The sequence below is a fragment of the Festucalex cinctus genome, chromosome 9, assembly GCF_051991245.1.
Source record: "Festucalex cinctus isolate MCC-2025b chromosome 9, RoL_Fcin_1.0, whole genome shotgun sequence".
Taxonomy (NCBI): domain Eukaryota; kingdom Metazoa; phylum Chordata; class Actinopteri; order Syngnathiformes; family Syngnathidae; genus Festucalex; species Festucalex cinctus.
In genome coordinates this window covers 21,247,399-21,273,085 of record NC_135419.1, presented here as the reverse complement: position 1 = coordinate 21,273,085, position 25,687 = coordinate 21,247,399, and the positions used below count along the sequence as shown (strand labels likewise).

The 25,687-nt window shown below is 39.4% G+C and overlaps 1 protein-coding gene and 1 long non-coding RNA gene across 3 annotated transcripts in view; one reads left to right on the top strand and one right to left on the bottom strand.

The window, feature by feature from the left end:
• Positions 1–522: 522 nt before the first annotated feature.
• sparc (secreted protein, acidic, cysteine-rich (osteonectin)) lies at positions 523–22,755 on the top strand. The gene is made up of 10 exons (XM_077531231.1): positions 523–642; positions 7,416–7,481; positions 7,700–7,822; positions 9,926–10,010; positions 11,930–12,051; positions 14,777–14,897; positions 17,782–17,915; positions 19,457–19,605; positions 20,666–20,814; positions 21,978–22,755. Exons 1-10 carry the CDS (start codon positions 550–552, stop codon positions 22,004–22,006), a joined length of 1,071 nt encoding a protein of 356 aa, XP_077387357.1. The 5' UTR covers positions 523–549; the 3' UTR covers positions 22,007–22,755.
• Positions 2,582–25,687, bottom strand: part of LOC144025355 (uncharacterized) — a 35,698-nt gene continuing 12,592 nt past the window's right edge. Inside the window, exons 1-4 of one of the 2 annotated variants that reach the window (XR_013284841.1) lie at positions 25,403–25,678; positions 23,914–24,071; positions 5,096–5,178; positions 2,582–2,901 (exon numbers count right to left, since the gene is read on the bottom strand). This is a non-coding gene — a long non-coding RNA (uncharacterized LOC144025355). Of the gene's footprint in view, positions 2,902–5,095; positions 5,179–23,913; positions 24,072–25,402; positions 25,679–25,687 lie in introns of those variants that run through there. The other variant, XR_013284842.1, reaches the window with a different exon arrangement.

Genomic DNA, 25,687 nt, shown 5'->3' with positions numbered 1-25,687 from the left:
TGTGCTATGTCACATGACAGCGTAACAAACGTGACACAATTTTACAAAATCATATCATTTTTGACGTTTTTGTTTATGAACTAAAATGTCCATATATTTTAGTCCAGTTTTTTATTAAGTGACGGATATTTTCGTCTCGTCTTCATGAGTCGACGGAAAATGCAGACTGATTTAGTCCCAGTTATTGTTTATTAATCAGGGTTTTAGTCTAGTCTAGTTTTTGCCAATGGAAAATGTGAATTGACGACATGATTTTTGTTTAGTTTTTGTTGACGAAATTAACTGATTGAAATGGTTGGTCTATACTGACCAATCCTTTGTTTGTCCCTGTGCACCTATATAAAAAAAAAAAAGATGTTTTTTTTTTCCATCTGGTTGACATAAACATGAGTTATTTTTGACGTTCTTTTTAGCAGCACTTTGGTCTGCAATGTCAACAAGAGCAGCTCAATTTGTGGTCACACAGTTTTTGGCCTCTCCCATCAGGCGGGGTAAGAAAGGGAGGGGTAGGGTGGTGGGGGGTTGAGGGGGGTGGTCCTACCACAGTGCATGTCCACAGTGGGAAGCAGCGTTCACAAGTCCTCAAGATCTTCTTCTTTTTGTGCCGACTTGGTCTGCTGCTTGTCTGCTCCCCCCAAAAAGGTAAGACTTCACTTCGATCCTTCTCGTTTGTTTGAAACTTTCTACACTTCAGCAAAAACACCAAAGTGACATGATTGTAGATCTTTTTTGTCAACAACACGTCACGTGAAAAAGCAAAACAAAAATAATCTTTGAGCATTTGGAGGAAAACAGTGGCGATATGGATGAAGATTGTTTGCCAATGCGGGGGAGGCAAGGGGTGGGGGTTGCGGGGGGTGAGGTTGTGTGGGGGAGGGGAAGAAAGGTCCCGAGTCAGACGTTTGACTTGGAACGGACAAGAAAAGGACCGGCAAAAAAAAAAGAAAAAAAAGGCGACAACACCTCTCAGCCGGTGCGCCCTCCCCAATGTGAAGGAATGTGGGTTGTCATGGCAACCGCTCGTTTGCTTACAGCGCCACTTCAAAGAGATTAGCAAACATTTACAACTATAAGACGTCCAAATGGAATTTGCTTACATATGCACAAAAAAGAGCTCAAAACAAACTGAAAGCGCTCCCAAAATGAGACCAAAATGTTTTTTTTTTTTTTTTTTTTTCCAAAATGTCATTCTAGTTGTTGACGCTTGATCCTCTCCCACACGACACACACAAAGGGCCCGTTTTCATCAACGTCGTCAATGTGGTTATTTCGGGGACCGGCACAGCCCAGTGGATCTGCAGGTGGGGCAGGCTGCGCCGATGTGGGAAGGACGGTTTGCAGTTCATTGACGACTCATCTTTTGCCCTTTAAATATGATACAACTGACAGTCTGGAAAAAGACATCCATTTGCCGAAAAGGAATGACGTGTATTGGCAGCAATTTTCACCTGACTGTCTCTGCTTGTGGCAACCAAGGTTATTTGAATGAACTAAAACGAACAAAAAAAAACCTAAAACTAAAATCCAAAAAACTATTTTGTCAATGAAATAAAATAAAAACGGACATGCTTTCACTGAAACTACATTTTATGTTTACAAAACTAACTAAAACTATCTATAATTATAACACAAATGTCATTTGTTTTCGTCTTTGGTTATTAATTTAATACATGAGCCTTTGGGGATGATTTGAAATGTGATTTTATGTTGATTTATTTTGATATTAACCGCCGGAATAAAGACGTTTGAAAGTGTGTCACACAGAAGTGACATCATCTCACAGCAGCCAATAGAAAAGCACCAAAAGATGATGTCACTCCCGTGGAGTTTTTTTTTAAATATTGCGCACAAGTAATACACATAAAAAAATAAATAAAAAACAAACAAACAAAAAAACCTAATACTGACACTAAGTAAAACGAAGCATTTATGAAATAACTAAAACTAATAAAAACTAACAGAACCACCCAGAAAACTAATTAAAATTAACTCAATTAAAAAAAACAATACTCAAAATGAAATCAAAACTAACAAAAATGAAAATTTCCCAAAACTATAATAACCCTGATTTGAAGCTTTGATTTGGAAAGTTTTGCAAATAATGAGCTGAACAGTTTGAATGTGTCAAGAAATGTCTGAATGAAGATGACATCGCTCCCATCAGCTTTTTACATCAGCTTTTTAAATATTGCGCACAAGTAATACACATTAAAAAAACAAAAACAAAAAACTGAAACTAACTAAAACTAAACTAAAACAAAGCATTTATTAACTAATAAAAACTAACAGAACCGCCCTGAAAACTAATTAAAAGTACAGAACCACCCTGAAAATGAATTAAAAGTAACTACATTTAAAAAAAACAAACTCAAAAACAAAATCAAAACTAACTAAAATGAAAAATTCCAAAACTATATTAACCCTGGTCAGCAGGTGCATATTTGCAAGCCGGGGTGGGGGAGGGGGTTAGGGTTAGACAAGCCCCTCCCACACACATTCCCCACCAAGCCCCAGCACCTTGCTAGAATGCTACTAGCTGTGCTAATGACAACAATAAATTTTGCGTTTTCTGTAAAGGGGAGAGAAGCAAGCATGAATATCTGAAAAAAAAGAAAATAATTGCTTTAATTGTTGTTATCTTTTAAGAATTATTTGGGGGCAAGAGACAGGATGAACCCTGCAACATATACAGTATGTATGTTCACAACTAACCAGATAAAAGTGGGCGTTGAGGTTAAAGTTGCAGATGGATGAGAATCTCGAGGGAACGTCACAGAAAAGACGAAGAAAGGAGAAGAGAAGATGAAAAAGTCATCTCAGGTTACTTTTGCACTCCGCTGAGCTCAACTTACCTTTTCTTTTTCTTTTTTTTCCTCAACTGTGGAGCCTTTGTCTTCACACCTGAAAAGAAAAAAAGAAAAAAAAAAAAACAGCATGACTTGGATGGTGTCCAATGTTCTTTCAGGGGCATGAAAGTGAAACTAGTAATTTATTCCACCACTTTCACATGTTGCAAGTTTCGCTGCAATTTGATAACCATCACAGTGGACCAAAGTTAGAAAAAACAAAAACAAAACTAATATATTAAAAAAAAAACATTTTCGTTAACAAAATAAAAATTAAAATGCTTTTAAAAAAACGAAAACTAACTGAAACTACACTTTATTTTACAAAACTAACTATAATTTCACCAAAAATGGCCTTAATTTTAGTCTTTGGTAATTAATTGAATGCATGAGCCTTTGGGGATGATTTTAAATGTGCTTTTTACTAGATTTATTTTGATATGAACCGGAATAAGGACCTTTGAAAATGTGTCACACTGAAGTGATGTCATCTCGCAGCAGACGACAGAAAAGCACCTTCACATGACGTCGCTCCCATGCTGTTTTTTTTTTTTTTTTTTAATATTGTGCACAAGTCATACACACTTTTATTTAAAAATTAAAATTAAGACTGAAACTAACTAAAACTAAACATTTATTAAATAACTAAAACTAATAAAAACTAACAGAACCACCCTAACTTAGCATTAGCATGCTAACTTAACATTAGCATGAGCACGATACATTAGCATTAGCATGCTAAGTTAGCATTAGCATTAATATGCAAACTTAGCATTAGCATACTAATTTAGCATTAGCATGATAAGCTAGCATTAGCATGCTGACTTAACATTAGCATTAGCATGCTGACTTGGCATTAGCATTAGCATGCTAAGCTAGCAGTAGCATGCTGACTTAACATTAGCATGCTGACTTGTAATTAGCATGCTAACCTAGCATTAGCAAGCACATAAAACTAAAATAAGAAAAACAATAAAAAAAATAAAATAAAAAAATAAATAATAATAAAAAAATAATAATAAAACCTCAAAACGAATCAAAAACTAACTAAAATGAAAATTTGAAAACTAATAACCCTGCAGTGAACATGCATGTACAATAAGCAACTGCCGGCCTGCTTTAGCATTAGCAACACTGTTATTCGAGTACTTGGCACAGATTCAATCTCATCATTTTTCAGCAAGCGGTATCATCAAAAACTGACAAAAAAAAAAAAAAAAAAAAAAAGGAGTATTGAATTGTCGAATGTCACGAAATATTTGATTGGTTACAACATTTTTATGGTCTCCACTGGAAACGGAAGTCGCAGTCGGGACAACTTCCTGTTTTATGCGTTGACACATCAGGATGTTTACGGCTATTTGCGTCAATCTCGCCTGGAAAGCACAACACTCTATGTGTGCACGTCAGGTAAGTTTTCCTGGCAAAGCGACGCTACAGAGTACCGACAGCAAATCAAACAGGTTCGCGTAGCAAAGAGCTACTTTATAAGAGCAACTGGGTGCCTTCCAAATAAAACACTTTTGTTTGCTACTTGCGTCACCTCCTCCTTTTCCTCGTGGCCCAATGAGGATGGTCCTCCAAGTCAAACACTCGGATGAGATCTTTTTTTTTTGCCCCCTTCTTCTTCTTCTTTTCTCAATGTTGCCTTCTGGCTATTTTTAGAAGAGATGCTGCCTTGTGCGCAATGTTCCCGTTCGGGAACTTTCCACCAACGAACAAACATGCTGGATGATGATGATGATGATGATCATCATCATCATCATCATCCTCCTCGTTGGGGTACAATTGTGTGCTTTCGTCTTGTAAGAACACAGACGTTGCTTTTGTGGGGAAAAAATGGAAATGTTCCAAGAGAAATGAAGACAAATACAAGTCATTCGTCATATACGATGCATGCACGCTAAAATTGGCAGAAAAAAAAGCTGAAGATTTGTTTCATTGGTTATCAAGTCATATATATATATATATATATATATATATATATATGTATATATATATATATATATATATATATATATATATATATATATATATATATATATATATATATATATATATATATATATACATACACATACATATATATATACAAAAACAAAAAAAATAAAAAATAATTCCAATAAACAGAAAAAAAAAATATTCCAAATAACAGAGCACCAACTTCTGTTTATCGGAGTCTTTTTTTTTTTTTTTTTTTTTTTTTTTTTTACCTCTGAACTCCAAGTGACTTGTTGCAGACCACTGACCTGCATATGACTGGATAGCCGAAAGCCCATACACGCCAGTGCAAGCCGTTTAAGTCACAGGGCGGCCATCTTGCTACTCCCACCTGTGGATATATATATTTATTTTTATGACAGAAAAAAACAACAAAAAAAAAACAGAAAAAAATACTCAAAAAAACAAAGCTCCCTAAAAAAAAATTGTCAGAAAAACAGTGTTTTTTTTTTGTTTTTTTTTAGTCATCTGATTGTACTTTAGTTTTAATCCAATTTTAGTCAACGAAAAAAAGAGCAATTTTATTTGACAAAATTGACATTTTAGTCACTATTTTCCTTCAGCATACATTTAAACTTTTATACAGAAAATTATAACACACCTATTTGTTACTAGTTTAACACGCAAGAAACATTTAATACAACGGCGTGTTTATTGTTTCAATGAAACATGTTGAACTGACAATAATATCACTTAAAAAAATGTGCAAAATTGCTTGATATTAATCTTACAGATGCGCAATGAATGTAAACACATTTGAACATTAAATAAAGTGTTTATTTCATTTCATTTTCGTTTTAGTCAGACGAAATTGTCAGTCTATTTTAGTTATCATTTTCATCTCATTGAATGGCTTCCATTTTAGTTTTTGTTTCATTTTCGTCTGAGAAAAATTTTCGTCAACAAAATTATCACTGCTGCTACTGACTACTCACAACATACATCATAGGAATAATCAAAGTTTCAGGAGCGAACGTTGTTTACTTCTTGTCGTCCGCATTGGCTCAAACAAAAGTTCAACTTGAGTTTTTTTTTTTTGTGTGTTCTGTTGTCGAGCAGCTTTGGCCTCTTTCATGAAGCAGATCAAATCTTGCCAACACTTTCAACCTGCTGAGGCAGGAACTCAAAAAAGAAGATAATCAGATCATCTGCAGGTGGATCGAGGAGAAGAACATTCCGGATGTTGATGTTGAAAGCAGTCCAGAAGAGCAGCAGGAGATTTTTATTTTTATTATTTTTCATGCTTTGATCAGCCTGCGAGCGTTCCTGGCGCATTCCTGATGTCTGCACCGATAGAGGAGACGCTGAGCGAGAGTCCAGCCAAAACAAAAGCGCTTTTATGGAATTCTTCGTTTGACGGGAAGATGGAGGCGGATGGAATTCCTCAACAGTGAAAGCTCACACAGACTCAGCCGGACCAGACAACGCTCGCTTGTTCAACATCTGGAAAGCAAACGAAGCAATCAAGCAGAACCAGCTAAAAGGTTCCGAAACACCTCGTACGTCCCTCAGGGGACCTTCGCAATGGTTGCACATGTTCTCCAAACTTTAGTGCAAGTGTTTATTTGTCAAGGAAAATGGTCCAAAAAACATCCAACAAAAGCAGAAATGCTCCATACCGGATTATAGCTTTGGATTTCCATCTGCATTCCTTATCCGCAGATAAGAACATGCAATCTAGCAGCAATCAACAAACAGGTGTATCAGGGAACGCAAAATTTGATGTTTTGATGATTTGATTTGAATAGTAGTTTCGTTTGTGCTGCCTTTGAGCCATAAAAAGTTTCGTTTGTGCAATTACTGTTTTTCAGTTATTAGAAATTATTTTTTTAGGTCATACAGAGGTCCCCCCCCCCCACCCCCCCCATCTATTGAGAAACTGACCCGAAATGGGTCAATTTGTTTGTGCCACTTTTGTGCTGTTAAAATTTTTGTTTGTGCCTCAACCAATAATCCATGAGTCTCCGTCGGACGCGACTGAACCACCAGTGCATTAAAGGGTCACGTCATCAATTGTTTAATATCTATAAAACCGTCGCAGCACAAACGAAAATTTTAAACAGCACAATCCAGCACTAACGGAGCACAAACGATTGGCACCATTTTAGCTCCATTTCAAACTAAATGGGGGGCTGGGTGACATCATTGCACAAAACTAAAATGTTTAATATCTATAAAACCGTCGCGTCCGGCGGAGACTCACAACCACATGGTTTCGGCACAAACGAAAATTTTAACAGCACAACACAGCACAAACAAAATGGACCTATTTCGGGCCCGTTTCTCAATAGATGGGAGGGCTGGGTGACCTCTGAATGACCTAAAAAATAATTTCTAATAACTGCAAAACAGTAATTGCACAAACATTTTATGGCATAAACCAGCACAAACACAGCACAAACGAAACAGAAACAGACTATTTCCATCAAATTTTGCGTGGGATGGGGGGCCAACTACACGCACGTCCTCAGGGAATCGTCTGAGGGATCCTACTGATTCTCACGTTTGGTTTCAAAGCATGTTTGTTGAAATCCAAATAAAAAGTCATCTTGTTTTTTGTGTCCACAGATACTGAAGATGAAGGTGTGGATTATCTTCCTGGTTTGCCTGGCCGGACACGCCATGGCCGCTCCTGTAAGTTTTCTTGATCTCTGACGAACAATTGCTGCAACGTCCTCAGCTTTCTCAGAAAAAAACTCAAAGGTTCCGTTAAGAGATCTTGAAATCATCAGTCACTCCAAGTCCATAAATTCCAGATAAGTTCTTTGTAGTCGTGTTCCTGTAGGAGTTTCTTGCAAATGCACCGCGCGTGTTTAATTTAAGCGGCGTTTTTTTTTCCTCGTGTTTGTCAGACTGAGGAGCAGCCGATGGACGAGGAGCTGGTGGCAGTCGAGGAGCAGCCGATGGACGAGGAGCTGGTGCCAGACGAGGAGTTGGTGGTGGACGAGCCCGTAGTGGAGGATTCAGTTGTTGAAGTGAGTTACAAACGGTCATGCGCCAACAAATGTTTGCAGTTTTGTTAGCTTGGATCTCAGGCAAACCTTCATGTCACCTCCGAGGAATCGCTCAGTTGAGTCCAAAGGTCTTTGAAGAAGATGAAGACCATAAAGCAGAATTAAGGGTACAAAGGGAGGCGATAAGGTAGTACGGCAGAAACGACAAGGTAAGGAATGGGAAGATTAGGTAATACGGCAGACACCCAGAAACCAGAAGGTTGCCTGTTCTATCCCTGTCATGTCACCTCCCAGCAACCTCTGAGTTGAGTCCAAAGGTCTTTGAAGATGATGAACACCATAAAGCAGAATAATGGTACAAAGGGAGAAGATTAAGTAGTACGGCAGAAATGACGAGGTTTGAAATGAGAAGATTAGGTAGTATGGTAGACATCCAGAAACGAGAATGTTGCCTGTTCCCATCCCTGTCAGGTCACCTCCCAGGAACCTCTCAGTTGAGTCCAAAGGTCTTTCAAGAAGATGAAGACCGTGAAGCAGAATTAACAGAACAATGTGAAAACCACATTGAAGCATATAGACTCTCCAGGGACCAGTAGTTCAAAAAAAAGAATCCGGATCAGATTGATACAATTTTGCTAATACCTTTTCTTGCTATTCCGGATCAAATTAATCTTGTAGATTTTACCCAGGTTTTTCACACAACTTTCGGATCTGATCCAGACACCAGAACCCAGATTTGAGGTCTTAGGATAGCGAGACTTCATGGATTCATCCCACTTGTATTTTCCCCCCTTCATTCCAATTTTTATGCTGCTATGCAGCACAAGATTATGCGGTTCGTCCCTAATTCTTTTAGACAAAATAAACGTGTGAATTTCCTTTAAGAGCTATTCAAAGTATCTTGGAAAAAGTGCCTCCTAAATACGCAAAGGAGAAACCGAATCTTCATTTCCACCTTTTTGAAACGATTTAAGGAAAGAAAAAACATCTGATAGATCAATGGATGTCCAGCAAGGAGACGGTTGCATGTGCGATCTCAGGTGAGTCCAAAATGGCATTCAAGACTATGCAGACCAGGAAGCAACATGGAAGGTGACACGGAAGCATCTAGAACAGAGGCGGGCCTCGAGGGCCGAAGTCCTGCAGGTTTTGGAGGGTTCCCTCTTCCAACACAAGCTGATTCCAATCAACAGGCTCGTTATCAGGGTTATGCGGAGCTTGCTGATGAGCTGATCATATATCAGCTTTGTTGGAGAAGGGAAATCTCCAAAACCTGCAGGACTTCGGCCCTCGAGGACAGAGTTTGCCCAGGCCCAATTTAGAATCTTCCGGAATCCAAAAAAGACCACGGACCGACAAGAACGTTGTGGATGTCTGTCCTGATTTGTCAGTCATCCCGGTCATGGTCATTCCAAAATGATGACTTGAGGTTCACGAGGAACTCCATAACTAATATTTAGAACTGAAGGAAAAGACTAAACGAACCGTCTTCAATAACCAAGAAGAGTCCAGTTGCCTTAAAATATTTGCGGAACATTCTGGACGTTGATGTTGAAAAGAGGAAAGTGTTTTGATTCTGCACCTGCTCCTGATGATGTCACCATGTTTACTATCATTCCCCCATCATATTCTTTATGGTTTTCAAATCCCAAATTTCCGTCTGGAGGCCTTCATGCGAATAAAGAGAAGCTTGGAAGTCATTCAGCAGGAAATCAAGCGCCAAGACAGAATGTTCTGGAAGCAATTTGTTGTTTTCAGAAAGAAAAAAAAAAAAAAAAGCAACTTGAGCGTGTGAATGTTGGCTCCCGAAGGACCACAAACACCACAGCTGGAAAAATCCATCTCATGCGACCTCTCAGGAAACGCTGACGTCTTCTTGGCCTCACCGCATGCAGACGCAGCTGCCTCGTTACCCGTCAGCCTTGCCGTTTGGGTCCTGCCGCCGCTCACGGGCGGAACCTTCTGGAGGCGACCAGAGTCCCACCTCAAAAGCCTCGGAGGTCACAAATAAAACCTTTACCCGAGCTAGGAATCACTCCCCACCCTCTACTTTTTCAATGAAAATTACATGTTTTGCCTTTAAACAAACACGCAGCTTAACCTTTAGCCTCCTTTTTTTCCCAGGAGACAGAGGTGGGTGCCAACCCGGTGCAGGTGGAGATCGGCGAGTTTGACGAGGCCATCGAGCTGGAAGACGACGTTGTCGAGAGTGAGTGAGCTCGCACGCGCGAGCACGGTTCGCTGCAACTGTTACAGTTTGGCGGGTTGAGGACCCAGGTGCAGGGAAGCAGGGCGTGGAGGCAGAGGTGTGGTCAATAAAGGGATTTAATTAAACAAAAACAATGATCTTGCTAACAAACAAAACATCCCAAAAAAAAAACAAGCAAGGCAAACCATGGTGGGAACTCCAAGGCAAAAACGGGCAACATGACGGGAGGAAACCACAATGAATTGACGCGGACAGCAGGGAGACAAAAGACTAAATCCACACACACTAATTGACACAATTAGGGCGAGACCCAAATTTCATGGTATGCTGATTAGTTGACACTTGAGGAAAGGCAAGCAAACCCAGGTGGACATGACAGTGCTTCACAAGACTCGGGGGGGCACACAAGGACAACAACGCACAACACAGATCATGACTGAACTCAAAAGAAATATGAGGACAAAATCAAATTAAACCAAAATTAAACCTGAGCCATGACAAAAGTAACAAATAAAAAACAAACCAAAACCCAACCCAAACCATGACAGCAACGGTTCGCCGCAACGGCTCGCCGGCTACATGCTCGTCTGGACTCCAAATTCAAAGCATGGAAAACCACAAGCAAAATGATATGTTAAAAACCAGAATTGTGTAGAATCAGGACAACACTCGTAAAGTACACACTGTGGTTGATTGCGGTAGTGCAGATGGCACAACATCACAAGAAATGCAAACACAACACACACTGTTTGAAAGCGCTATATAAATAAAGATGACTTGACTTGATAACCAAATGGGATCATTCCCAAAAATCTATCCAATCTACTATAAATATCTCCTGACAAAAAAAAAACACCACCACCACCACCACCACCAACAATAACAACAACAAAACGAATTGCACACAAATATAGAGGGAATCCTCCAGTTCAGGGCTTGACTAGGACCAAAAAATAATAATCTGCCTCTTGTCTAACGTGTAGTTCTGCAAATGATGTTTATTGATCACGTTTGTTATCGATATTCGCGATGGATTAACAGGATTGGTCCCTCCAAATTTGTGGGCCAGTCTCTTGGGGTAAAATGTAGGAAAATAATTTTAAAAACACTGCATCGACCCACCGGGCATCTGCCCTGTATGCCAGATGGCCAGTCCAGAGCCCTGCCGCAGTTTTTGACAGAGTTACATTCCGATAGCTCAATCACTAAGCTAAGCTAACACAGTCATAAATTTTACCCCCATAAACCCAGAACCATGAACATGAGCGAAAATTCTGATTCAATTTATTAGTCCTTTTGAACAAACACTACTTTTTTTTTCTGAAAATCAACTTCCACATGTGACTTTTGATTTGTGTCATATTTGATACATCAGGTCACAATGCTTTAAAATCGTACATTTAGAAATGTCAAAAATATAATAATAAACAGACATATCGAACATATTAGTATTTCCAAAAATCAGAAAGAACATTTCCTCCCTATTAATAAGTATAGGTGTCGCCCCTTTCTCAGCTGAAAGGTCATTGGAAAAGCCATCAGCTGTGTGATACTGCCCTCTAATGGATTACCCGTGCAATGCATGTGTCAGATCATATACGTCAGGCTTTTAATGGGGAAAAAATATATATTCATGAAATAGAGGGCTCAAAACGTCTTGTATTTTTAATATGATACATTTGGCTTTATAGGGATAATTATTAACCTTGTTTTAATTTCAAAATGAATTCCAATTTATTTATAATTGATATTTGTGCATTTTCTCCATCTTATATTTGGGTAATTCTTCTTGCATTAGCCTCGCTGTCTTTATGGGCCTTAAATATGCTTTTGTTTGCACTTTTTGGAGGAAGCGTGTGACTTGCACAAAATGCCACTTTTGATGACGCTGTGTTTTTTTTTTTGTTTTTTTTATCCAGACCCGTGCCTGCAGCACCAGTGCAAGAAGGGCAAAGTGTGCGAGGTGGACGACAGCAACACCCCCATGTGTGTGTGTCAGGACCCCTCCACCTGCGCCGCTGCCGAGGGACAGTTTGAGCATGTCAGTTACCAGTGGCGACCATTCCATACACTTTACCCATCAAACAAAAAGCTTTTCGTCCTACTTCCTGGAAGTTAAACAGTTGTAAATAGGGATGTAACGATATCCAAACATCACAATACGATATTATCATGATATGATAAGACTTGTCGTGAGTCTATGGGGTGAATACTTCGAAGTAGGGGTGTTAAAAAAATCGATTCGGCGATATATCGCGATACTACATCGCGCGATTCTCGAATCGATTCAATAATCGGCGGAATCGATTTTTTTTTTTTTTTTTTTTTTTTTTTTTTCTTTTTTTAGGATTCACACCTTGAGCATGGAAGAATGTTATATGAACGGAACATTAAGCCTTAATATTTTATTTTAATGCTGTTCAAACATGAAACAGATTACAACCTCTATAAGACTGAAATTTCAGATAAATAAATAATACATTTTCATATAAATCTTACACTCTACAAGCTTACTGATTAGTATTTTCTAAATTTGAATGAAAAAAATCGCAACAATCGACTTATAAATTCGTATCGGGATTAATCGGTATCGAATCGAATCGTGACCTGTGAATCGTGATACGAATCGAATCGTCAGGTACTAGGCAATTCACACCCCTACTTCGAAGACCTCCTCAATTCCACTGACACATCGTCCTTTGAGGCAGCAGAGTCTGGGGACTCTGAGGTGGGCTCTCCTATCTCTGGGGTCGAAGTCACTGAAGTGGTTGGAAAGCTCCTTTTGTGGCAGGGCCCCAGTGATGTGGATGAGGAGGAAGTGGATGAGGTCCGCCCGGAATTCCTAAAGACTCTGGATGTTGTGGGGCTGTCGTGGCTGACACGCCTCTACAACATCACGTGGACATCGGGGACAGTGCCTCTGGATTGGCAGACCGGGGTGGTGGTCCTCCTTTTTAAGAAGGGGCACGGGAAGGTGTGTTCCAACTATAGAGGGATCACACTCCTCAGCCTCCCTGGTAAGGTCTATTCAGGGGTGCTGGAGAGGAGGGTCCATCGTGAAGTCGAGTCTCGAATTCACGAGGAGCAGTGTGGTTTTCGTCCTGGCCGTGGAAGAGTGGACCAGCTCTACACCCTCAGCAGGATCCTCGAGGGTGCGTGGGAGTTCGCTCAACCAGTCCACATGTGTTTTTGGATTTGGAGAAGGCGTTCGACCGCGTCCCTCGGGGTGTCCTGTGGGGGGTGCTTCGGGAGTACGGGGTACCGATCCCCCTGATACGGGCTGTTCGGTCCCTGTACGACCGGTGTCAGAGTTTGGTCCGCATCGCCGGCAGTAAGTCGGATTCGTTTCCAGTGAGGGTTGGACTCCGCCAAGGCTGCCCTTTGTCACCGATTCTGTTCATAACATTTATGGACAGAATTTCTAGGCACAGCCGGCGTCAAGGGAGTCCGGTTTGGTGGCCTCAGCAGTGCATCTCTGCTCTTTGCAGATGATGTGGTGCCGATGGCTTCATCAAGCCGGGATCTCCAACTCTCACTGGAGCGGTTCACAGCCGAGTGTGAAGCGGTTGGGATGAGGATCAGCACCTCCAAATCCAAGACCATGGTCCTCAATCGGAAAAGGGTGGCGTGTCCTCTCCGGGTCGGGGATGAGATCCTGCCCCAAGTGGAGGAATTCAAGTATCTTGGGGTCTTGTTCACAAGTGAGGGCAGGATGGTGCGGGAGATTGACAGGTGGATCGGTACAGCATCCGCAGTGATGCGGACTCTGTATCGGTCTGTTGTAGTGAAGAAAGAGCTGAGCCTTTTGGCTCAGCTCTCGAGTTACCAGTCCATCTACGTTCCGCCCCTCACCTATGGTCACAAACTGTGGGTCGTGACCGAAAGAACAAGATCCCGGATACAAGCGGCCAAAATGAGTTTCCTCTGCAGGGTGTCCGGGTTCTCCCTTAGAGATAGGGTGAGAAGCTTGCTCATCCGGGAGGGACTCAGATTCGAGCTGCTGCTCGTCCACATTGAGAGGAGCCAGCTGAGGTGGCTCCGGCATCTGGTTCGGATGCCTCCTGGACACCTCCCTGGAGAGGTGTTCCGGGCATGTCGCACCGGCGGGAGGCCCAGGACACGCTGGTGAGACTGTGGCTGGGGAGAGGGAAGTCTGGGTTTCCCTCCTAAATGCTGCCCCCGCGACCTGACCCCGGATAAGCAGCAGAAGATGGATGGATGGATGGATGGATGGATGGATGGATGGATGGATGGATGGATGGATGGATGGATGGATGATATGACTTAATATTGAGGCACTTACTTGCTAATGCACGCACACATCGAGTTCCTCAACATGTTGACTCGGTTCACAAGCATATTATGTTCCCCTTCATCTGACCATTAGTGTGGATTTTAAACATAGAAGGGCCAAAACATGCCTTGTGAAAATTAACCTGCACTAAAAAACTAGCCACCAGAGGGTGCTAAAACTGCACAAATGGAAATCAGCTGGACTTTTTTTTTTCTTTTTTTTTTTTTAACAGATGTGCTTCTTTTAATATCGTGACATGACGACGATGATATATTGTGGCAGTTTTAATATTGCGATATCACGATATTGCCGTTATCATTACATCCCTAGTTGCACCCCAAAGGCTCCTGGACCTAGCTAAGTGTAAAAAGTCCCAGTGTTCAACTCAACGAGAAATACAAAAACTTAAATGAAGAACTATTGACGAGACACAAATGATTGCATCTCACTGTTGTTGTGTCGTCGCATTCAGGTTTGCGGCACCGACAACAAGACCTACGACACTTCCTGCCACTTCTTCGCCGCCAAGTGCGCCTTGGAGGGAACCAAGAAGGGTCACAAGCTGCACCTTGACTACATTGGACCCTGCAAAGGTAAACCCTCCCTTCCCCCAGCAAATATTTAGACGGATAAATAACACTATTGTTATTTCCAACAAAATGCCCAAGGAAAACATTTGCAAATTGAAAAAAAATCCACATATTGTACAATTGTTGCCCATTTTAACTGCCTTAAAATAATAATACAAATACCTTGACTTATAAGTCGAGGTAGCACCGTACTGCCAAGCGTGAAAATCATTCCAAGCGTCAGCAGCAGCAGCTGTCAGCGGAGATGCGCCCAAACATGTTTGTGCTCACGCTCAAGCTGGGCTGGCGTGCGGGAGTGCGGGGTTCAAGCGGAGAACAGGCCGACGGTTTTGATATGTTGAAGTTTTCCCACCGGTCTCGTGAATAAGATGCTAACTTGCTGGCATGTCAATGTTAGCATCAAAAGCTGTTCTCATCAAGAACTGGCCAGTGCTTTTTTTGTTTTTGTTTTTTTTGTTATAAAGGTCCTACACACAGCAATTTTCAGCAAAATTGCGGAGTTTGTCATAAGATTTGGGCCAAATGCTGGGCGACCCAAAAAGATCATAGTAGTGTTAATTTTATTTGCCATTTTTTAATTTAGTCTCAGTTTTAGTCCCGTTTCAATCACGCTAGTTAGTTTTTAATCATAGTTAGTCAACCTCATCCCGTTTTTATTTAGTCCATTTTTAGTCGACTATAAATCGAGCATTTTAGTTTTTATTATTAGTCTAAGAAAACCTCATTTTATTCATCTTGTTTTAGTCAACAAACACTGTCAACGTTTTAGTCTAGTTTTCTTAAGGACAATCATTTAACCCCCGTTAACATTTTGGATCTAAAACTATTTCGCATCAAATATTCTCTCATCTTTTTGATGAAAAACAACTTCAGACACGATTACAGTATATCAACAAGTGGCTACTATGGCTCCATGCTATGAGCTAGTAAGTTAGCATGCATTAGTTAGCAGTCGGATTAACATTATTGTTGGAACGTTATAGCCTTTGGCTTTTTTTTTTTTTTTTTTTTTTTTTTTTTACAAAATCATATAATTTTCATCTCATTTTTGTTCTTGAACTAACATTTTTAGTCCAGTTTTTAGTCTAGTTAAGCACATTTTTGTCTAGTCGATGAAAATGTATACTGAATTAGCCCAAGTAATTGTTTACGAATGTGGGTTTTAGTCTAATCTAGACTAGTTTTAGTCCGGTGAAAAATGTGCATTGAGGAAATTACTTTTGTTTAGTTTTCGTTCACAAAATAAACACTAGATTGCAGGACTTTTTGTGTGAGGGACTTTTATTTTTCTCCAGACCAGATCATTTCAACCTGTGCAGGCAAACAATTTCAATCATTACCCAGACAAAAGTCTGATTTACAGACGTTTGGTAAGTTCAGGACCAAAGGAAGTGTTCAGAACCTGAAGTGGTCCAAACTAGATGAGGTTTGAGAGTTAATGTGGATGGGAATGTTGAGAGACTGTCGCTCGCAGTCCTAACAAGTTGATTCGGAGGCACAGCCGGGAGCTAGACATTCCTCGGAAATTACTCAGTGGGATTTGGATCATGGACATCAATAACATTCACAATCATAAGCTTCACGTACAGGATTCGGGACAAAACAGTTGTCATGCAATTTGTGCTTCTCAAACGAGGCTCACTTTCTCCTCTCCGGTCATATAAAAAGCAAAAAAAAGTGCAATTTCTGCGGTACAGCAGCACCACCAGAGGCCATTCTCAAGTGTGGAGGCACCGACTGGACAAATACATTTCTGGAAGAAAAATCAGTTTTCCGTTGTAGAAACTGCAGGCACATATAGGCTGCAATCATTTTGGGGTCCCTTTGCCCAACTTTTCTTTCCCGCAGTAAGTTGGACATAGCATGATGTTAAAATTTAGATAGATAGATAGATAGATAGATAGATAGATAGATAGATAGATAGATATAGATAGATAGATAGATAGAGCTAGCGATCTTGTTAAGTTTTGGCAGCTTAACGATGCATTCGGATGAATGGATGACGGAAAGATGAAGTTTCTTTAGCCAAGTATGGCGTATTTTTTACGGAGCACAACAAAGCACCTCTGCACTTCAACAGCCTTCAGCCTCAACACGGAAGTAAAAAAAAAAAAAAAAGAGAGAAAAGAAAAGTGTTTGAGCGCCTCACGGTGGCACAAGCGCAACATTACACATCAATTGAATACATAATCTCTCAACATATCTTTTTAGCGCGCTAGAGCTAGCTAGCTAGTTAGCGAGCTAGATATAGCTCGCTATCTAGCTAGTTAGAAAGAGCTACCTAGCTAGCTATCTAGAATGAGCTAGCTAGCTATCTAGATAGAGCTAGCTATCTTGCTAGCTAGATAGAGCTAGCTCTAGCTAGCTATCTTGATAGCTAGCTCGCTCTATCTACATAGCTAGCTCGCTATGTAGATAGAGCTATCTATCTAGATAGAGCTATCTTGCTAGCATAGATAGATAGATAGATAGATAGATAGATAGATAGATAGATAGATAGATAGATAGATAGATAGATAGATAGATAGATAGATAGATAGATAGATAGATACTTTATTAATCCTCACAAGGGGAAATTTGACCATCATTCTGCAATTTCTCAGAAAGCGTTGAATGCCAAATCTCGTATGTTGAGCATAAAAGCATGGATGTCCTTATTAAATCTTTGACTTTTTAAACGATAGAAAGATGGCGGTCATATTCAAACTAACAAACTTGATCTTCAGAGTAGCTCAGTTTTCAAGTCAAGTGTTTTTCAACTAACCTTCCACTTTTCATATGTGAGTGAAAACACGACATCCAAGCAGGATGATTATTTTTTCCTTCCATGTGAAAGCGTACGTGATTCCTCGCAGGCAGCTTCACGGGCGTTTTTGTGCTCACGCAGACATCGAGCCCTGCATGGACAACGAGCTGAGCCAATTTCCTCTGCGTATGCGCGACTGGCTGAAGAACGTCCTGGTGACTCTCTACGAGCGAGACCAGGACAATGACCTGCTGACCGAGAAGCAGAAGCTCAGGGTGAGTCCGCCCCTTCACCTTCACACCACGTCACTCACTCGCCCCTTTCACACCGTCACTGCACCAGGAAAGTGAGTGGCAGGTGTTAAACTTCACACTGCAGCTTCAACTTTCAACAAATATCCTACTGTAGCACTTCTGTTACCCCTCAGACGCAAGGAAAATTCCAGGTGGCCTATAACCTGTCGCTTTCTATAGCTACCGTCCACACAGAACATAATCAGGCCACTTTCATGGAGGACTACAATATTAGGAGAACATGCTTTCTATAGCTACCGTCCACACAGAACATAATCAGGCCACTTTCATGGAGGACTACAATATTAGGAGAACATTCATTTTTGAGAGGCTGAACCAACAAGGCAAGGTCTCCAGTGCCACAAAGCTCCCAGCGATGCCACATTCTGTTACCCTAAGCATCCTTTAAGCTGTTTAATGACACCGTAGTTGGAGTTAATTGTAAAACTAAATACACGACATTAAGAATTACATCCACTGTATTTTTAAATACAAAATATGCTTAATTTTTAAAACATCGCTAACGTAGCACTAACAGGAAGTTAGCCAATGCTAACAGGAAGTTAGCATCAACTTCAGGAGTGTTTTTCCTTCAAATAACGAATATCCACACTCAAATGTTTTGGGAACACATACCCACAGATGAGATAACACTATGTAAAGGCACAAATTCGTCCCAAAATGTGGAAAAAAAACCCGAGTTATTTTAATAGAATTCAAACACAACATTCTCTGGACTCACTTTAAGTGTGTAGCCCAATGGATGCATAGCACCACACTGCCCCCAAGAGGCTAAAACGCACAGGAACAGTCAGTATTTGTTCTACTGTTTTTTCAGTTGCTATTTTTTTTAGTTTATTCTATTCTTCTTTCACTTTCTTATTGTTTTTATTTTGTCAATGTCCTTTCCAGTTATATTATATTATAAAGTTATTTCAAGAATTCAAAGACTTTCTTTTATCAAAATTCCAGGATGCAAACATCCAACATTTTTTTTTTGTCTTAAAACACATTTCCACATGAAATGGCACAAAATACAATCCCCAAGGTCTCAGGTTAACAAAGTAAGTCCCAAGACTTGTGAAAATAACACAAGATAAAAATACATAAAAGAAAAGGTTCATGCTTTACAGCAGTTGTAAACAAGTAAGAATGGTTTTATTATTGGTACATAAATCTATACAATAAACTTGTCTAACTTCATGAAATTTTTTAATATGGATTTGTCATTCAAAGCACAGAATCTTAATAGCGAGTTTGTGCCTAAGTGGCACCCATTGAAAAAGGAATTTGGGAAGGGGTTCATTTTATGCATTATATATATTTTTAAATAATCGGCAGATTAATCTGTTTTTTTTCTGCCAATAATCGGTATTGGCCTAAAAAAAAAAATGCATATTGGTCGGGCCCTAAAATAGTTGTCAATGGTCGTCTATGACATCTTCTTCCACTGCGACACGTCAACAAAAGGACGCATTTGTTGTTGTTGCTGTGTGTTGACCTGCTGACTCGGGGCGTGGCAGGTGAAGAAGATCTACGAGAACGAGAAGAGGCTGAAGGCAGGAGAGCACACTCTGGACCTGCTGGCTCACGACTTCCTGAAGAACTACAACATGTACATCTTCCCCGTGCACTGGCAGTTCAAACAGCTGGACCAGCACCCCGCCGACGGGTACGTGCGCGCAAAAATGCTCCGATGCCTACGCCCATTCCCAGAAACCTCCGTAGTGGTTACAGGTTTATCGAGTGGGGGGGTCATGTTCCAGGAACCCAATTTGAGACCCCTCGCAAAAAATTCCAAATTTCCATCAGTTTACAAGATTTTCTCTATTTTTTCCCCCAATAATACATGTATGTGCTGGCACTAAAACATGGTAGATGGACCGGGCTGGCCTTCAAACAACAAAAATCTGCGTGTAATTGCTGCTTGTGAAAAATGCAAGATACAAAAATTCTGAAATAAGCAGTGATGATGGCCTATTAGGGCCACGTATAAATATATATAAATTTTTTTTTTAGAGGGCGGGGGCAATATGCCGAGAACCCCCCCCCCCCCTCAAATTTGCCACTTTGCAAATTTGCCACTTAGAAAGTAGCAAATTTGCGAGAAAAAGAAATCGTAAATTTGGGAGTTTAGAAAGTGGCAAATTTGCGACTTTCTAAAGAAGCAAATTGCAAGATAAAAGTCAAAAATTCGCGAGAATAAAACTCATAAATTTGCGAGTTTAGAAAGTGGCATATTTGCAAGAAAAAAACTGATAAATATGCGAGTTTAGAAAATGGCAAATTTGCGAAAATAAAACTCCTAAAGTTGCGAATTTAGAAAGTGGCAGATTTGTGAGAGAAAAAAACTCGTAAATTTGCGAGTCTAGAAAGTAGCAAATTTGCGAGAAAAAAATTCGGAAATTTGCAAGTTTAGAAAGTGGCAAATTTGCGAGAAAAAAACTGAGAAACTTACAAGAAATACACATAGCGTACTAAATTATGACTAAAACTTTAATTAATTTTAGTCAAAAGACTATTAGTAAAACTAAATGAAATTTTCCTGTCAAGATAAACACTGCAAGGATGACTGAAAAATCTGAAATTTTCTCTCAATGATGTATTTGTTGTCAAACTAGTTGCCAATTAATGTAACGAATCGGTTAGTTGCCGATTAATCCTAACCACTAGTAAGCATCCATAAAAAATATAGCAGTGCTTGACGGTACCCGCGCATGTTTGATCGGCAGCTACCTGACGCACAGCGAACTGGCGCCCCTGCGCGCTCCCCTCATCCCCATGGAGCACTGCACCACGCGCTTCTTCGAGGAGTGCGACGCCGACGCCGACAAGTACATCGCCCTGGAGGAGTGGGCCGCCTGCTTCGGCATCAAAGAGGGTGAGTAGCCCACACCCCGAGCCGACCGATTACTTCCCTACGTTCCTCGGCCGCACGCACGTGGACATGATGCCTTCAACGTCTCAACCGGCAGGTTGCAAAACATAGCTGCAGTGTTGCTATCGCGATCCGTGGGGGATAGCCATGCAGACATGCTGGCCATAGGCAAAATGTATATAAAAATCATGAGGGATGTCCCCTCCCAAGGTTATTTGAGTTAACTAAAACTAAGGAAAAAAAACAAAAACAAAAATTCAAAAAACAAATTAGTTAACAAAATAAAATAAAAACAAAAATTCTAAAAAAAAAAAGAAAAGAAAAGAAATTCTGAGAATAAAGGCATAATTCTCACTTTAAAGTCGGAATTCTGAGATTAAAGTCAGAATTCTGAGAATAAAGTCAGAATTCTGACTTTAAAGTCAGACTTCAAAGTCAGAATTCTGAGAATAAAGTCTGAATTCTCACTTTAAAGTCAGACTTTAAAGTGAGAATTCTGACAATAAAATCAGAATTCTCTCTTTAAAGTCAGAATTCTGAGATTAAAGTCTGAATTCTGACTTGAAAGTCAGAATTCTGAATTGAAAGTCAGAATTCTGAGAATAAAATCAGAATTCTGAGAATAAAATCAGAATTCTGAGAATAAAGTCTGAATTCCGACTTTAAACTCAGACTTTAAAGTCAGAATTCTGAGAATAAACTCAGAATTTCAGAATTCTGAGAATAAAATCACAATTCTTTGACTTTAAAGTCAGAATTCTGAGAATAAAGTGAGAATCCTGCCAACCTTTTTTTTTTGTCTCTCTCCACTGGCCCTAATCCTCTTCCGTAGGGTCTGTAACCGCCGCCAGAAAATTGTCAAAAAATGTTCATCATTGTTTTCCAGATGATTACGCACAAACATGATTGATACATGTTAATGCTGAGAAAATAGTCGTTTGAACACTTGTTTGCTATTAGATAACATTAACATTCTCAGTCCATAGACAGCGGAAATACTTGCGTCTTCTCAATTTATTTTGATCATTTGAAAGCGCTGCTGACATGTGTAGGACTTCCCAGCAACAGCTGCTATTTGAATTTGAATTCAATCGGGCTTTCAAATTCTTTCCTGCCACTAATATGGTCAACGTCACGTGCTGGTAAACGCTTTTGTGTCTTTGCAGAGGACGTGGACAAGGAGCTCCTCATCTAAGTTCCAAGCAGAGGCGCCACACGACCAACCGGCCGGTCGCTTCTCTGGGGACGAGGTGCTCATCGCTCAGTTTAAGAAAAAAAACAAAATTCACTTTTGGTGCTAATTGCTTTTTTCATTTTGAGTTTTAAGTAACAACCTTTTCTGCCTATACCACTATTAAACAAACACAAATTCCAAAACGTGAGAAACGTGCACAAACTAACATCAAGCTAAAGACTTCTGATGTACATTTTTTTTAATTTTTTTTTTATCTCTCTCTCTCTCTCTCTCTCTCTCTCTCTCTCTCTCTCTCTCTCTCTCTCTCTCTCTCTCTCTCTCTCTCTCTCTCTCTCTCTATATATATATATATATATATATATATATATATATATATATATATATATATATATATATATATATATATATATTTAACATTTTGTTTCAGGTCTTCCATTGGACATCAATTAGACTAAAGTCGGAAAATAAAGTTTGGAAATAAATGTTCCCGGCGCTTGCTTTTCTACTGCACGCTTACGTGGTTTAGTTGTTGTGCTCCACTACTGCGCTCGCTCGCTCTTGCCTGGTTTCCATGGCGACGTTCATTGCCGCCCGGTCTCCACGGCGACAGCGCTCAAAGAAGATGGGCATGTTTAAACAGGAGAAAGTCTCGCAGGCTGAGTTTTTTTCTCTCTCCAAAGTGTTTCTACTGACAACAGCGGCTAGTTAAGCTTCCTTGAAGAAATACAATAAAGTCAATCAAACCATCAGACGTCTGCATGCCTTTCGTATCTTCATCACAACCTCAGCACGCACTACACATTCCGACATCCTCCCCTCTTCATCACATCGCTGTCTCTAGATATAAAATTACATTATATAACATATACATATTTATTGTAAAAAAATTACATGATAATAAATTTAACTAAATTACTAATTTAAATGAATTAAATTTAATGAATAAATTAAAATATTAATATTTTAAATCATTAAATATAAATATATTTAATATGCATAATTTATAATAGATTACTCATATTTTTTAATTAATTTATACATTATTTATAATTTATAAAATAATCAAATGAATTATTAATTAATTTTATTATTTTTAATATATTATTTAAAAATGTAAATGTTAACATTTATTTAAGTAAATGTAAAATGTTATATATATATATATATATATATATATATATATATATATATATATATATATATATATATATATATATATATATAATTCTAATAATTAGTATAATTTTTTTAAATAAAATAATAAAGTCAATTAACACATTCACTGCCAGCCCCGCAAAAATACATCATTTGACGTCTTTTTCCGTCAATGGCAGTGAATGAGTTAAACCTCAGCACACACTACGTTCGGACATCCTCATCTTCATCACATCACTGTCTCCAGGTATTAAACACGCCCCCACGCTGACATTAGCTTCATTAGGAGACCTGCTGTTAGCATGAGCATTTTATGCCCATCAATTTGGATTGCTTATATTTAGCAATGTCGTAAAACAAAATCATTTTGAGATTTCTTTTGTACATGACTCCCGTAGCTTCATCAGAACCTCCGGGGACACTTTTAAGTTTGGACCTCCTCAATTTGACCATCAGTCATCATTGAATCAATTGTGTAGCACTAAATATTAGCTACAATCACACACTGACATTTAGCTTCCTTCATGAGACCTGACGTTAGCGTTAGCATTGTGTGCTAAGCAGTTTGGACAGTTTAGTCTTCACAGTGGCACGACCTTTTCATTAAATAATAACAACTTTGAAGAACAATGTTGAATTAAAGGCAAACTACATGACTTGTATAAATAAATGTGATGGTGGAAAAACATTTGAAGAAAATGAAATCATTCATTTCTATTGTTCCACATCAAAAGTGAACAAGACGCTTGCACCTGAACTATTCCAACGTCATGCATGTCTCGACCCATTGCCTGCCGTCGGAATGCTAACATTAGCATGGCAGCCAACGGCTTCCTCCCGGCGGCGGGCCCCTGGGAGAAGACGGAGGGCCGCGCCCAGTCACCGTGCACACCTGCTCATCCCGACTAGGCTGCAGAGGGAAAAACACGAGAGACCACAAGATCGTTTTCCTCCTTAAAAGGAAACAGAAATGGCTGAGTGACTCAACAAATCTCAAGTGCTCAACAAAATGTCCAAACAATCCATTAGCGTTATTGTCCAGTAATCCTCAGACTAGGTGATAAAAATCAATCACCAGAAAAAGACACTTTCACACTGAATTGAGCTTACACTTTATTTTTAATGTATCCTATTCACTTGATGATCATGTGTGAACACTGATTACAGTAAGTCATGCAAGTTTAAGCTACTTTACTTTCATACTTTCACACTTTAAGCAACCAGTCTAAAGTATACTTATTTAGGGGACTTCTTGTGCATTTATATTGTTTAAATCCATAATGAACTTAATATAGCAACTAGGGGTGTTAAAAAAAAAAAATCGATTCGGCAATATATCGTGATACTACAGCACGCAATTCTCGAATCGATTCAATAGGCAGCCGAATCGATTTTTTAACATCCATTTTTGATGAAAAAAATATTCAACAAAACGTCTTTCACACCTTAAGCATGGAAGAATGTTATATTAATGGAACATTAAGCCTTACTATTTTATTTCAATGCTGTTCTCACATGAAAAAGGTTACAACCTGTTTGTTAAATACAGTGGCTCACAGTTATAACACTGAAGTTTGAGATCAATAAATAATAAATTTTCATACAAAAATCTTACAGTGTACATTTACAAGTTTAGTGAATGGTATTTTCTAAATTGAGTAAAAAAAATCGTTAAAATCGACTTGTAAATTCATATCGGGATTAATCGGTATCGAATCGAATCGTGACCTATGAATCGTGATACGGATCGAATCGTCAGGTACGAGGCAATTCACACCCCTAATAGCAACTATAAAATATTTAACGACAATTCCAGATGCTTCCCCGTTGTTTTGGTGCAAATAATGACTACGTTGGAAAAGTAGTCACATTCATTGTTTATTACTTTGTTACAAATCATTTGAATAAGGATTATTTTTTAATAAAAAAAAATATTATACAAAAAACAAACATAATACAGTATTTTTACATAAATAAATAAATTCAACTTGTCTATGTAAACATAGACAAGTTGAATTTATTTAGTTATTAAAACATTTGGATAACCGGTACTTACATTTAGAAATATTCAGTTTTGTTTCTATACAAGTACAGCTAGCTAGCTAGCTATATTAATGGACTTTGCATTTAGCTACGTTTGAAGAAGAAGAAGAAGAAGAAGAAGAAGAAGAAACAACAACAACAACAACAACAACAACAACAACAACAACAACAACAACAACAACAGTTTTAGGATCGTACAATTCTGTAGAAAGACCAACAGTTTCAGGAACGTAAGATTCTTGCCAAGTACAGTAGCATGTACAGTACACAATCCATTCTTCAACTTTACGGACGGAGCTATTACGGCCGAGTTCGCCTCCAAGCGGCCAACCAGTAGCAGCGCAGCCTCCTCGACTTGCGAAGCATTTTTTACGATTGGTTGCGCCGTCGAGGCACATTTCGTTGCGATTGGTTGACGGCAGGAGTGACCGGCGAGAGCTGCGTTTGATTGGCGGCAAGCAGCCGAACGCAGGATGTGATTGG

Coding starts and splice junctions, on each gene's coding strand:
- sparc (XM_077531231.1), top strand. CDS start 550: ATGTCCACAGTGGGAAGCAGCGTTCACAAGTCCTCAAGATCTTCTTCT. Junction 643..7,415: donor TGTCTGCTCCCCCCAAAAAG/GTAAGACTTCAC, acceptor TTGTGTCCACAG/ATACTGAAGATGAAGGTGTG. Junction 20,815..21,977: donor CTGCTTCGGCATCAAAGAGG/GTGAGTAGCCCA, acceptor GTGTCTTTGCAG/AGGACGTGGACAAGGAGCTC.